The sequence below is a fragment of the Rhagoletis pomonella genome, unplaced genomic scaffold, assembly GCF_013731165.1.
Source record: "Rhagoletis pomonella isolate Grant_MI unplaced genomic scaffold, Rhpom_1.0 Rhpom_scaffold_00013, whole genome shotgun sequence".
In the NCBI taxonomy this organism is placed as follows: domain Eukaryota; kingdom Metazoa; phylum Arthropoda; class Insecta; order Diptera; family Tephritidae; genus Rhagoletis; species Rhagoletis pomonella.
Genome location: NW_023458567.1, coordinates 8,600,321 through 8,616,388, shown reverse-complemented (window position 1 = coordinate 8,616,388; position 16,068 = coordinate 8,600,321). Strand labels below are relative to the sequence as shown.

General features: G+C 30.2%; 1 protein-coding gene across 1 annotated transcript; it reads right to left on the bottom strand.

The window, feature by feature from the left end:
- Positions 1–5,854: 5,854 nt before the first annotated feature.
- LOC118748322 (histidine-rich glycoprotein-like) lies at positions 5,855–10,981 on the bottom strand. The gene is made up of 2 exons (XM_036482697.1): positions 10,949–10,981; positions 5,855–6,628 (listed from the first exon to the last, which is right to left on the bottom strand). Exons 1-2 carry the CDS (start codon positions 10,979–10,981, stop codon positions 6,236–6,238), a joined length of 426 nt encoding a protein of 141 aa, XP_036338590.1. The 3' UTR covers positions 5,855–6,235.
- Between the last annotated feature and the right edge of the window lie 5,087 nt (positions 10,982–16,068).

Below are 16,068 nucleotides of genomic sequence, written 5' to 3'. Positions count from 1 at the left end.
GCGAAAAAGGCAGGAAAATGCACTAGGTATTGCAAAAAAGCAAAATAAGGCAATAAAAAAAGACAGACAATTCGAAGAACAATCAAACAATACATTTATTTTAGAAATGTTTATATTACAAGTAAAAATAGAAAAACTATGAACTAGTTTCATTATATGAAAAGTTTGTACTTCGAATCTTCGACTATTTTATCCTTTCGAGTTTCTAACTCATAAAACTTTTATCTGTATAGTTGTAGTAACATTGAACCACAAGATGCGATTTTCGCGAAGAAAAGCCTTGAATGTACTAAATGTGCCCAATTTAAATATAGAACGTTTGAAACGTTCATATTATCAGGAATAAGGGCGTTTTCCTCGCCCTTTACAATTTTATCCACACCCCTTATTGTCTAAGCCTACCTTAGCTGAGAAAACGGATTTAAATTTTTCCAACACCAATTTGGCAAGAGGTCCCTGCGCTTCTATAAGCCGCATGGGCATGTGTATATTTTTTAATCTTAAAAAAAAAATTGTAAATGCTATAATCACTTTTTTAAAGTTAGAAAAGGCAAAAAAAGGCAAATATCTTAAAAAAGGCAAAAAAAAGGCAAATATCTTAAAAAAGGCAAAAAAAGGCAACATCAAATGTGTATATATGGAATCAGGGAAAGCTAAATCGTGGACATTCGTAATCGAATATACTCTATCTCTTTAGCAGAAAAAAAGGCAATTTCCATAAAATCCGTTCCCTGGTGATATTATATGCACAAAAAATTTATATACCATTGACAAAAGAAGAGAGGCTTCCGCATGCCTGCTCCGGCAACAAAGAAATTAGTTATTTTTGGTAAAAAAATAGTTCTATTTGTTTGGTGTACTTTAAAATTTGTGGCATTTTGTAAGCAAAAAAAGGCATGATATTTAAAAAAAAGCGTAATATTTTTTGACGCTTTAGAGGCCAGCAGCAACAACAAAAGACTACTACATACTTGTTTCATATGTCTTGTGTGGTACTGAAAATGCTAACACACGTGTTTAAGAAAATTCAAAATCAACCGAAAACAAAAAAATAAAAAAATAAAATTTAGAAACCAATTTTGGAACGGAGTAATAAAAATGTATCGATATTTATCTATGGCTCAAACGATACTGAAACGGTAAAAAAATCGAAAATGATAAAAATCTCGTGAATAGCTATATATACATACATACAAACAGATAACAGTTGATATCGATGATGGTGACCATAGCGATAGCAAAAAAAATGACGATAACAACGTTAAAATTAAATAAATGGTTAAATTTAACAAAATCGTTAAACTTAACTAAAAATACAAATATCGGTTATGCTAACGATATCAATATTTATTACGATAAATATCGACGAAGATAATCATGAAAATGTTCACGACTCGATTATCAACAACAATAAATAAATGCCGATGATGATAAAATTTCGATTACAGTAAAATCGCTTACCATTATAATTTCTTTGCTTCAAATTATCTTTATTTATATCATTATTTTTTTATCAAAAGTTTCCCTTTTTAGCCTTTTAATCAATGAGGATCAGAGAGAACCTTTACTAGCTGTGCGTCCATATAAAATCTACATAAAGCAGATACGAGTATTTTCTTTCTCCGCGCCCATATAAAATCTGTAGAAAGCTTTAAAATCCTAGCCATAGCATATGTTTTGATCGTGACTAATATAAAGCTCCATAAAAATCTTCTCCCGCGGTATAGGTTTTGGTCATTAGTTTCTTTAATAGATCGAATCCAACGCATACATTTTTCACTTATTTTATTTTTAGTCAATATTAGGCTTTAGTACAGTGGCGATCATAAAGAGCTTTTGATCATGACACGCCCGAAAAAAAGCTTCAGAAAGCTATAAAAGTTGTTCCCTTAAATACCGGTTGTTGCATTAAATACCGGTTGGTTGCATTTAATACCGTTTAGAGCTGCGAAAGTTCAGTTTTAGCTTGAAAAGATGAGTAGCGCTTGCACAGAAGTTGTTGAGCAAATTTTCTGAGCTGCAAGCTGAATTGCTTTAGCTATTTCTTTTCTAATTATTCACAAATAATTCATGAGTTTCATTCCAGGTTAACGAAAACAATGAAATATTTGGAAAATGGAACAGCAAAGTTATTGGGGAAAAAGTGGATGGGAATGAAAATTCGCAGGTAGACCGCTTTACGGCCAAAGCGCGCTGGTACAGAGCTGACGTGCGGCAACAACACTTACCCGATATGATTGGTTTGCTAAGGCTTGACGAATTCGTTACAGAATTTATTGAGAAGCAAATTAAACCATTACCAGGCTGTGAGCGCGTGGCAACAGAAGCGCTTATGATTTTTTTTATGGTTCCCCCATTTAATTATTTTGGGGATTTTGGGGACCTATAAAAAATAGTTAGTATTCAAAGATCATTAAGTAAACAATTAGGTATTATTCTTTGAAGTCTCCTAAAGAGAAAAAGAGTTTGCAAATTGAAAAATATTGACTTTTAAGGATTTTATCTCTATTTCTACGAAGAAATGTTTTTTCTCATATAAAATACGTGGAAAACTTCATGGTGTGGTAGAGCCCTCAAAATGACACACAATTCTTACTTTTTTACCTTTTTCTTAACATGTGTAAAATTACGCAAATTTTGATACCTCTTGCGATAATCTAGCTCAAACAAATTTTTTGACGGGACACCCTAATGTACATATGTACGTGCCCTTAACTTTTTTTACTTAGTATTTGTGTGTAGAGGGCACTGAGAAGGCAGCATTTTCGGTAGAAAAGAAAACGCCATTATATTCGATTGGATCAGCTGGTAGATAACAATATGTGGCTGATATATGTCTACGATACGTTTGGTTGAAGCTGCTACAGTTTTGAATGGCGATATCTATGTATGTGGTTGGCGAAATGGAGGTTGAACGATGTAATGCAACTATGTACTAACAGATGGGAGTAACGTAGGTCATTGCTGGATAGACGAGTCAGACAGGCTGCAAGTATGGACATAGAAAATGAGCATACATTGGATTTGAGTGGATTTTCAGTGTTTGGTAGAGAGTTAAAATATCAACGACTATTATAGGAGTCGATAAAGGGAAATATGTCAATAATCTTATTACATTAAACAAGCAATTCTTGTATATATATGTATATATATATACATAGGATTCTCGGATGCGGCACTAACGATTTTGATGAAATTTTGTACACCGATACTCTTTTGGATTTTAAGGCTATCTGAATAGGCAATATCTCCGAGAAGACTCGTATGTATAAGGTTGCCACCTATTCGAAACTAGTTACAAATTAATTAAAGCATCATAATATGGGTATCAAATGGAAGGTATTTCAAAAATCCCTAATTCAAAAATATTTTTAATAGGTTTGCCACCTATTTTGAATCGCATATTTAGTGAATTTTTTGTTTAGAAAAAAAGGTTAAATATTACTATTCATGGGTATCAAGAGAAGGTTCTTAAACAATGCTTTCCCTATATACGAAATATTTTCTATTAGGATAATAGTGTAAGGTTGCCACTTAATTTGGATTATACACAATTTATCTAAAACATCCCAATATGGATATCTAATGAAAGGTATTGTTGAGAGCTTTGGTCAAAAAATATTTTCGATCAGGGTTGCCACGTTTCTATGTAGTACAAATTTTTATTTTGTTGATTTCAATCAAAATTTTTTTTTTAAGTATACACAGTACATATACCCTCAAGATATGTACCATTCATTCCAACGTATTTTGGAATAGGGTTGCCACACAAATTTTAGAGTAAGGAACTTACTTAATAGATATCGAAATCCTTTTTTTTTGTTAATTTCCAAAATAGTTTTTTAAAGCTACTTTTAAAGAAAATTTTATAAAGTATATGCACTCCGGACGACTGATAAAAAAGTACATTAAAATTACATATTTGAATTTCAAATTTTGAAAAAAAAGATGTACGATAAAAAAGTCGATATCTATTAAATGAATGAAGCCTGGACCTGCAAAGGAGAGAAAACTGGATGTTTATATTATATAAATTATAAGAATTATGATATCGATAACAAAATGGATAGCGGTAACAAAATTGATAGTGATAAATGTATCGACGACTATAAATAAAGCGAAAAATAGACAAAAATATCGATGGTAAAAATATCAATCATCATTTAAACTACATACACGGAAAATCTCGTGGGAGTTAGTCACTCCCATGTACCCATGAATTAAATTTTTCGCAAGTAATGCAAAAATTTAAAATATTTATGTAAACAATTTTCAAAGGATTTATATATGTATATTAGTATTCGCCCAGCGGTTGAAATTAAACCACTAAAATTAAGGGGAGTTGAGGTGAGAGGTGAGAAAAGGTGAGTTGGGGAGTAATAAAATTATTTAGGGTGAGTTGAGTGGAGGGGAGTTGAGCTTAGCACTTAGCATAACATCACATAATATAGCATAACATAACATACGACAACATTATATAACATGACATAAAATAACATCAAATAGCATAACATAAAACAACTTTGCATAACATGAAATAACAAAACAAAACACAATATAGCGTACCATAAAATAACATAAGATAACAAAACATAACATAGTACAACATAACTTACCATAACATAACATAACTTAACACGAAATAACATAAAGTAACATAACATAACGCAACATAACATAGCATAAAAAAACATAAGATGACATAACATAGCATAAAATAACATAATAACATAACATAAAATAACATAACATAGCATAACATAACATATCGTGCCATAACATAACATATCTCATTCTTCAGTTTTATCCTCTTTATCTCTATAACTTTCTGTCTTTTTTATCTGTACTTATATATACATATATATATGTTAATCTATATATTATATTTGTATTTATCTTTTCATTTTTATCTGTATCTCTTCCTTTATCTTTATTTTAATCTTTATCTTCATTCTTTTCTTCATCTACATATACACCCCCACCATTGTCATCATATTAAGTATGAAAATTTGCCTCCCTCTTTATATTTATCTTCAGATTTCTTTACTTTTATTTTAAATCTTTGCTTTTATCCCTCTCTTCTTCTGAATACTCAACTTTACCTTCATACTGTGCCCAAAAGTTATGTCTCAACTGCTGCTTAGCACTTTCTTTAATTCAGTATCAATATTAAAGCATACATTTAGGAGTCATTTCCGTTCCAACTACGTACATGTATGGTATTTATATTGATGTCACTTTTGAATAGATTTTTGCGCTTTATTTTAAACTAATTTGAAATTTGAGTTAATCTCTGCACATCAGCATCAAAATACCTTTCTAATGATATATAATTCTCTATACCTTAGAAGTATAGTTTCGCCGTAAAAGGGGTGTAAAGAAAACATGTTTGCCTATTTATATACAAGATGTATATAATTTATACCGCTGAACGCTGCAATCCAGAGCGAAACGAGTGGACTAGGGTTGGTCTAAATTCACATGTAACCGGAGGGCAGCTGTATTAAAATTATATTTTCTCAGAGATTGCCTCCCTAAATGTAGCACGTCGTTATATTTGTGCCGCATCCATATGCGGTCAACTGTGGACGTTCGCTGGTGTCATCCATCCTGCATGGTGGAATGATAGTGTTGAACTTAACGATGCGGTAGCCGATAAATAGTTGATGAAGCAAAATATTTCTGCAAGCGGGAAGTTCACTTGCCTGCCGGTGCCGAGAAAATTTGTGGAAAAGCTAAATTAAAAGTAATTTTTAATATTTTTGCTCTGCCGCACTTTTAAAATTTTTCAAAGGTTTCGAAAAACACACGTCATTACTTATGAAACACTCTTTCTTTTATATTTAGTTTTAAATGAGAAGCTTTTGAAGGCTCTCTCACGTACATACATATTTTTTTTACATACACACACATAAAAAATATGATTTTGTTACTTTAAGGACTACTACTAAACATGCTCCATCAAAAAACAAAAACAACGTGACCACTTTATCTTTAAAATATTACAAAAAACACACAGTAACCGGGTGAACCACAGCTTTACCAAATACTACTCCACAGAACGCAAAAACATACTTCCTTCTCTACGCGATCGATTGCCTTAAAGTGGTCGCATGAGTACATATGTATACGCATGCTATCGATGTCCGCTTTTAAGCTTGCCTTCACAACCCCTCCGATTCACTTCATAACTTGCTCTGCCTACCCTCTAACTCAGACTTCCTCGCACCTTTACTTATTCATGATGATAGTGCTCGTAGTGTTCCAAATGTGGTTCATGATGTTCGATTTCGTGATGTCCATGATCGTGGAAATGCGACTCGCTCTCCTCTTCCAAAACCAAACCATGATTGTGACTGTGTTCGGTTTCCGGATGCAAAATTTTCAATTTCTGTTTTGTGCCACCGATTTCGATGGGATTCTTGAGCAGATGTTTGTCCTTGATATAGACCGGTACTGGATGGTAGTGATGGAATTTGACGCTTTGATGGGAGGTGGCATGCTTGTGTTCGATCTCGTGATGATGTTCCGATTCTTCGGGTTCCTTGTGATGTTCATATTCGTGATGTTCGAAATCGTGAATTTTCAATGCGGTTGCCAAAGTCAGCAACAATGCAGTGCAGAGGAGCTGAAAGAGATGCAAAGCGTGAAGATAAATAATAATGCTAAAAATAAAATTAGGAAAAAATACATAAAATAAAATAAAACAGATAAAATAAAGTAAAATTAAAAATATAAAGTAAAATTAACAAATATAGAGTAAAATTAAAATAAAAAATTAAAATAAAAATATAAAAAGAATAAAAAAATCTAACATAAATATGAATTGAACTAAAAATAAAATTGTATTCAATTCAACTAAAAATAAAAGCAATATAATGTAATTAAAAAAGTAATACAAAGCAAAATGAAATAAACATTAAAATAAAATAAATATGTCGTTTTAAGGGTCGTAATGTCTCAAAGTCGTACTTATTTACGTGAAATAAAAATGTTTTTAAACTGCTTGAAAATATGTGTATAATGAGCTCCTAAAACTATTTAAGCCGTTATTTTAGGTTGAAAATTTTTACACACGACTTTTGAGCCACCTAAATAAAAAATAAAATAAAGTTATAAAAAAACAGTAAAAATTAAAATTAAGTTATATTAAAAAATATGGAATTAAAATAAAAAGTTAAATTTAATTTAAAATACTTTTAAAAAATTTTAAATTTAGTTGAAAGTATTAAAAACTTAGCTCAAATATAAAATCCTAGAATTTTTCTTAAACTAAATTATTTATTATTAAAAAATGCTAAAATATAAAATCGTATGGCCTTATTCATAAAAAATAAAGTAGTCTTATAAAAGGTTTATAAATTGAAAAATGTATGAAAACGTCAATTTATAAAGCTCTTTAAACATACTTTATTTTTTATGAATAAGGCCTTTAGTGTTTACAAAAAAAAAAATATATAATTACATAAAATATTATTTTTTATTTGCTTAAATTACTGAACTCTTTGAAACAAAAGCTTTACACTTAAACAATTTGCAAATTTTTTTAAATTTTTGTAGTGAAATTTTTTTCTAAATTCTTTACTTATTGTTTACATTTTTGTAATTGCTGCGATATACTTTCTAGTTAAAGTATTAGTCCGAAAATTTCGTAAATTTTTTCCAAGTAAAACTGATTTTTGTATTAAAAACTTTTAATCTCCAACCGCCAGTTTCACGTCACTTTTCTTTAAATTACTGAAACTGATTTATTTCTTTGAAACTGAACTAAAAATTTTTGCGCTTAAACATTTTGCAAATTTTTCAAATTTCTTTAGTTAAAAATTTACATCAATTATTTACTTATTTTTTACATTTTTGTAGTTATTACAACTGATTTTCAGTTAAAAGTATTAGTCCGAAAGTTTCGTTAATTTTTCCAAGTAAAAATATATCAATTCTTTCTGATTTTTTTATCAAAAATTGGTAAAGATCTAACATCCAGTTAAAAAATTAAATAAATTTAAAATTTTACGTAAAAACTAAAATTTCAAATTGAATTAGAATTAAAATAAAAAAAATTAGCTAAAATATAAAATCCCAGATATTTTCTTAAACAAAATTATTTATTATTACAAATTATTACATAAATTATATTAATACATAAATTATAAGATCTTACAATTTTTACAATAAAAATTATATTGAGTTAAGTTAAAAAAAAATTTATTAAATATAAAATCCTTGATACTTTCACGGTGTATGGAGAAAGTTGAAATAATTTTTTATTTCTTCAAATTACTGAACTCTTTGAAACATCCATTTAAAAGCTTTACACTTAAACAATTTGCAAAGTTTTTCAAATTTTTGTAGTTAAATTTTTTTTCTATTCTTTACTTATTTTTTACACTTTTGTAATTGCTGCAATATACTTTCTAGTTAAAGTATTAGTCCGAAAATTTCGTAAATTTTTTCCAAAAAAAATTTTTCAGTTCTTACTGATTTTTGTCTTAAAAATGTTTAATCTCTAACAACCAGTTTCACGAAAACAATTTTTATTAAAAATTATAATTTTTATTAGAATTTATTATGAAAACTGGCAGAAGAAAAAAAATAATTTTCCACTTTAATTGCTGGCCAAACCGGCAGTTGAGCTTTGTAAGATTTAATTAAAATTTCAAAATTATTGAGAAAAATTTTTTGGTTAAAACATTTATATGAGCGCTTTACAATTTTTATGTAAAAATTTTGAAAAACTGTCGGAATTTTGAGTGCCATAGTTTTACCGAATAAAAACTTTATCAAAAACAATTTTCCCCCTTTAGGACAAAAATGTATTATGTATATTATTATATGTGTGTACATATATAAGTAGTAGCATTTATATTAAACAGATTGTTAAACTAAATTTTAAATTGAAGATTTTAAAATACATATAAACTAAAGAATTTGTGGAGTTTGCACTTTGGACTAAATTTTTTCTAGAAATTAAGAGCCAAGAATCGAACCCAGGTCTAAGGGAGTGGTAATAAGCTCCTCTAACCACTCAGCCACAGCGACCGTCACCTAATATTCATGCAAATTTCAATATGAAAAAGTAGTAATAGGTACTTATGAATATTTGGATTTTTTTTTTTAATCTTTCGTTATTTAATTTTTGTTTATAAAAAATACAACTTTGTCTGCAACTTCAAAAATGCAAAACAAAACATAAATTTTTTTTTGCATTTTTTAACCAAAACTTCGGTTCAAATTTTCGATTTTTGGCAGGGGAATGTATCTTAACTTATTTTTTTTTTGTTTTTTAATTAATTTTCAACAATTATTTTATTATTTTTAAATATTTTTTTAGTTATTGTTTGCAAAGTAGAAAACCTTGTCTGAAATAAAAAAAAATAAAAAAAAGCATTACATTATTGGTACACAGTTTTAAAGGAAAATATTTTTTTTTGATTTTGAACTGAAAATTATTATTTTTTCAAAAGTAGAAACTTTCTGTGAAATTTGAAATCAATTTGAAAGTGCAATATATTTTTAACAAATTAAAATTTTTTACAAAAATTAATACATATTTTATAGAATTCTTGACAGAGTGCTAGAAATGTTACTACTTTTTCTAAAACTTAATACATGTATGATTAATCACAAGCTTTTGGTTGGTTAGAAATTTTAAAATGTAACAAAAAATGTGAAATTCATGAAAAATGTTTGCAAATAATTTTTACTAAGAATTTATTTATTTTTATAAATTTTTATTAAATGAATATTAAATTAATATAAACTATTTTTTATAGGCAATTTAAAATTTTCTTGAACTCACTAGTAACAAAAATTTCGGTCTTTTACAGCCAATTTCACGAAAGCAATTTAAGTGAAAAATGATTTTGAAATTTTGAATTTTATATGGAACTTGACAGAAAATAAAAAATTACGTTCCACTTAAATTGCTGGTGAATTCGGCTGTTAATTGGAAAAAAAATTTAAAAATTTATTTTGAAGAACCAGCTCACATAGAAAATAAAAAATTAGCAAATAACTTTTTCATTTTCAAAATTAGTTTTACTTTTCATCTATTACACTTTTAAAATTTATGTGAAAAAAAAATCAAAATACATATGTACTCCTTTCCCATTTCAACTTTTCCCATCACCCACTCCCATAAATCCATCTCACATTTTCAACTAACAATAAGCAATAACTTTTCTTCTTCACTATAATAAGTAAAGTTTCCTTACGATGGATTTGAACATTTTACAGGAAACGTAAAAAACTTCGAAATTATAAGCGCACACTCCGAAAGTACGGCAACACACACGCAGACGTAGCCAGACACACGAGCACACAACACTATGCTATTTGCCTTATTTGTAGGAAGCGCAAAGTTATGATATAAAATGTTTTTGTGGTTGTTTTTCACGATTTTTCACTAGCGTTTGATTATAAATTGTTTCGGTTTCTTTTTTTTTGTTGGTTTTCACTTTCGTCAAATAAATTTTTCTTTCGCTACACCGCCACCAAAAAGTCGCTGCTGTTGCTGTTGCACCAGGCACGTTGACGAACTGAATGTGGCCAATATGCGCTTACCAGATTCGATTTATACCATTTGGCATGAGCGGCGATCCATAGCTAACCGATAGCAACAACAAATACGACTACTAAAACTACCACCACGAAAGCCGAAAGCATTGAATGATAATAAAGGAAAAGACCCATGAACTGGCGAAGCGATCGACCCGGTTTCGTTAGGCTTTGGTGGTAAGCAGCAGAAAGCAGCTGCACAAATAACAATCATAGTGTGTTGCGGCTTAAGGAAAAAAGTAAAAGATGACAGCACTAATAAAATATACAAAACAAACAATTAAAACTCTACAACAACAATAAAGCTATAAAGCTAACGAACTTGCTGCAATCGATTTTCCCACCGAGTTTCCTTTTCATTCACTTATTTATCTACATAGTACATACATACATGCTGTTGTTGTTGTTTACGTAGTTGTTGCATGGGTGCTCATTTTGTATACATATGTTTGTTAAAAAAAAGTGCTTATCAGAAAAAGTTTTGCAATCTACATCCATACATATCGAGCCCAAACCGCCCGCTAATGTTGCTAGAGCATCTAGATGTATTTCTGCATCACAAATAAAATTTTGAAAAAAAAAAATTCGCTTACACCTGTATGCACCCTTAAACTATGTGAATTCCCTTTTGGTTATAACGCATTTCAGCAAATATGATTAGGCGCACACCTCGCTTAAGTGCTTATTCGTAGCCCATCTGCCTTACTTACTCAAATAAACATAAAAAAAAACATGTCGACTGCGAATTTCGCACAAAAAAAAATAAAAAGATATGTCACTGATATGGTTAAGTGCACAACTCACTTAAGTTAATCTTGTGTAAGAGCTTCATCAATATAACACTATCTTCCTTCACTTACTAAATATCGTCTTTTTTACAGTATGACGCACTTATGCGGATGCGGTCAAGCAGCTAAAACACTTCAGTGCATCTCGCTTAAACGATTTTCTCACCATATCATACAATTTTCTTGTCCTAATGCAATCTGTTTAAGTGCCTAACTCACTTAAGTGCATATCTTATAAGTGCCTAACTCATTTAACTCTATCTATAATTTTTTAATTGCGAACTTTTTCCCTCTTTACAGTATGAGGCACTTAAGCGGAAGCAGCCAAGCACCTCAGCCAGTTCAAGGCATCTCTCCTAATGGATTTATTCAACTATACACACACTTTCCTAATAAATATTATCGGTTTAAGTGCACAACGCACTTAAGTGCATTTCGCTTAACTGCCTTACTCATTTAACTACAACATCTTTTCTTGGCCTGCCATTTTTTACCTTTTACAATCCAAGGCACTTAAGCGGATATGGTTAAATGCTCAATTTGCTTAAGCGAATATCGCTTAATTGCTCCATTACTTTAAATACGTCATTTTGTATTAATTCAGTATTAACAAACAAAACTGAATGAACTGGACTTCTAAGCTTATCGTTTACAGCGCGGGTTAATACGTTCACCGATCGCGTTTAAGTCCTTAAAATTCGTAAAAAATTGATTTAAAGAACTTTATAGTGACATTTTCATACAAATTTTCGATTTATAAAGCAGTTAAAGTCTTCTTTATTTCTTATGAATTTGGTTGTTAAAATGTAGCAATTTTAATAGACCATAAGCGCCGATCTTGAGACCTTTCTTCGCCGTACAACGAACATATCTACATTCATTCTTACTAACTACAGCTGCTTATTGAATAATCACAAAAAACAACATTTACAATTTCAAAGCGAATGTTACGCATACGTAGCGTATGCCAACAACAGCAGCAGCAGCCGCCACCTCTACAATGCTGATTAGATGAAAAACCAAAGCGGCAGTAACCACACAAAAAAGTTGATAATGAAATAACTCGAAAACAAGCAAGAAATTAAAAGTTATTGACAGGTGATAATAATGACTTGACTTGTTGAGTTATACTATTATATTGAAGAAGAAGAGTTAGAGAGTAAAATGTGAAAATTCACATCAACAACTTTCATGCACAACAAAGAAGCAGAGGCTTAAAGAGAATACGAGATAATCAGCAAAAAACTTTGACGACAAGGCATTTTTGTTTTCAAAGGAGTTCGAAAATAAAAACAAGAAAGACAGCTTTAATTAACACAACTATTCATATGCGATGAGCGTGTGTAAATGCGCGCGCGCAAAGCACAAGTGCAAGGTAACGCATTGTACGCATGCGCAGTCTACGCAATGCCGGTATCCATTGCGCGGTTAATGCAACTAGTCGATGAAAAGTGTGTTTTTTTCTACAGCATCTAACAGGAATTTCGTGATTTGGTAGATGGTTGAGTAATTGTTACATCCTATTCGCCAAAAAAAAAGCAAAAAAAAACCAAACAAGATGTGTTTGTGGTGCTTAGGAGTATGGACTTTTGAGGTGAAAATGATAAATGATCAAATGATAGCTACGATTACATAAAGGTATTCTTCTCCATATTGATTACGACGTTTTTATCGATATATATATTGTTATAGACCTTATTATCAATATGTTATCGATTTTATTAAATGTATAAACTCATATCAGCATTGTTATCGATTGTTGCTATTGATGTTGCTACCGATATTACACCGTGCATCAAAAACAAAAAAAAAATCAAAACACGCGAAATAATCGATAAACGCACGAAGCTATGAAGTCAGGATTTTTTTCCAAGAACTTTGAAATTTTAAAGATATGATTAATTAAAAAAATGTTAAAAAAAAAACTGTGCAACAATAAAGTTTTTTTGATTTACAAGGGCGAATAGGTTTTGAAAATGCGCTTTTGATAAATTTTATATTTTTAAGTTAATAAAGTTCGCAGGGCCAAATTTGACGATGACGTCATGCGTATATTAGTCCTCAAACGATAATTAAAAAAAAGATATTGCAAATTTTCAATGATATTTAAGGACAAAATTTGTAAAAGAAACTTTCAATACCCATTCGTCCTTATGCACCAAAAAATGTATTCTGTTATTATTCTACAGAATTTTTTCTTTTATATGATACCCATATTTTTATCCTAAATTACACTGAACTTTTTAAATAATTTTTTGAATTAGTCATATATTTTAAATTTCAAAGACCTTAAAAAAATTCTGAAGTCAGAGAGAAAAACAAAGTACGAAGTTTTACTATAATTTACCCATAGTTTCGCGAATATATTCATTCTTTAGTGTGTAAAATTTACTGTCGCGCGGTGTTAGCGGTCGGTTTTGATATTTTTATTTTTATTAACAGTACTTCTTTTAAATTTTGTTATCGATATTGTGTAGACTTTTTTATCGCTATTGATGTTGCGATCTCAGAATCAAAAGCGGTAGTCTTCACGCGACGCTTTAGCCGACATTTGCGAGGAAAGCAATTAACTGCGTTATGGTTATGGCTTTTACAATTCAAAGGCAGAAGGCGCTGATCACATATCAGATTGCCAAATATAAAATTTGCTATGTGGCAACAACTAATTCATTTGCTTGAACAGTTGAATGAATTTGCCACAACAGTATCTTAATTATTTGTCGCAAATGTAAACTATTTGTGGTAAATACAAATTGAGCGCCGCACAGTGGTCTGAGAGTGGCAGAAAGTCCTAATTTCGAAATGTGTGGAAATATCCAGCGCTAAGTGGTTGACTCGATTCTAAACATGTCTACTGACAGGTTTTAAGGAATTTTTCCTGAGAAGTGTGGGGAAAGGTGGGCGTGGCTGGTCATCATTCCACAATGTTTTTAATATTTCTGGGCTGTATGCAAACGGTGAACTTGCACCAAATGTTTGCTATTTTGGAGAATCGCTACTAGTCCTTGCCACATTTCAATTGCAATTTGGCAAACTCCAAATTGATTTTAGACCCATGATTTCTTTGGAAAATTTGCTTAGAATTACACGTAGAATCCTCCTATGCTATACAGGCATAGTAAAAATGTACATACATATGCATATGTAAATAACGTATATATGTATTTACACATATGCCAAATTTTTCTGCCAGCATTTTCAGAGCTCCGCTGGAAGCCAGCCGAGATTCAATACTAGCAGATTGGATGTTATACTTTATCAATTATTTGTTAGCTTACAAAAGTATATGTACACGTATGCAGATAAGTATTTAAATATGTACATAGATACATGCATTTGTACATACACGAATACAAAATTGAAACTGTCATAAAACTTTGTCAGTCATTAAGTCTTACATGATACATGCTCGTATTTTCCAATAGCTGTCCAAATAGTCATATAACGGTACGAAGTGTTGAAAGCAATTTAAATGGCCATTTATGGAAATAAATAGAGTGCCAAATAGCGTGAAAATGCCAAAAAATGGTTGTGCGTAATGTTAGGTATGTAGCTTTTTTTTTTTAGAAATTTTTGGAACAAGAAAAAATGTTGACGCAAAAAAATAAAAAAAATTAAATTACTCTCAATACGCATACATATATGTATGTATGTATTTTGTTGAGTACTTTTAAATTCCTAGTTTTTTGAGAAATTATTTATAACAAATTTCATATACATACATATACTAAAAAATACTTTCAGGTCCAAGAACTTAAGCGAATCTCATAATTTGTTCACTAATATTTTTTTGGTAAGAGCTCACATAATTTTAAAATAAGCATTTTTAATTTTTTTAAGTTTTCCGATTAAGAATTTTAGAAAATTCCATTTATTTAAATTTTTTGATTTTATTTTCAGATTAAATTAAAACTGAATAATTTTTTTTAGTTTTTAAATATTTTTTTATTCACTTTTTTTGCATTTCAATTGGTAAGTCGGTAACTCTGTAATGAACAATGAATCAATTAACTCAGACGTTTCATTTCTCCTGCTGTCTAATAACGTCTGCAATACCCACCGCGTGCATGCATCAATATGGCAATGGTCCAGATTAAGTAGCTGTCAACGCGACTACACCATACTTTCTACTTGGTTGTTTTCTTCCTGCAACCCAACCAAATAGGCGCCTTCTTTATTCACTTGTTGTCACCGAGAAAATTTCCATATCAATAGTCATGTGCACATATGTATGTATGTACTTTAGGGTGGTCCAAACAAAGTAGAGTGAAAATATTTGATGCCCTCTCCCTAAAAAATCGATATGTTTTTCAACTGTCAAACTCTGTTTCTCTTCAGGAGATTTTAAAGAATAATTTTAATTATTTTTTATTGGTCCCCCCAAAAAGCGCCAAAAATGCAATGGGAGGACCCTTAAAAATTAATTACTATTTAAAAAAGGTTAAATAAACAATTAGGTATTATTGTATTCTATTTTTGATTTGGAAAAAAAACAGAGGTATCTTTTTTTTCTTACAGCATCATCCTAGGGCGCGAGCGCATTGAAATTTCAACTTATTTTATTTCTATTTTTATATGTATATATGCATGTACATATGCCACAGCTGAGCGAGCCTTGTTCGCATTTTCATTCAATTCGTTTCAAGATTTGCATGCATACTCGTAAATACATTTTTTTGTGTTTATCGAAACTTCCGCATTTATTATGTAGTCGATAATTTTC

Excerpts from the sequence above, each read along its gene's own strand:
- LOC118748322 (XM_036482697.1), bottom strand. The coding sequence starts at position 10,981 with ATGCAACAACTACGTAAACAACAACAACAGCAT. Across the intron at positions 6,629-10,948 it reads GTAAACAACAACAACAGCAT|CTCCTCTGCACTGCATTGTT; the intron begins GTATGTATGTAC and ends CATCTCTTTCAG.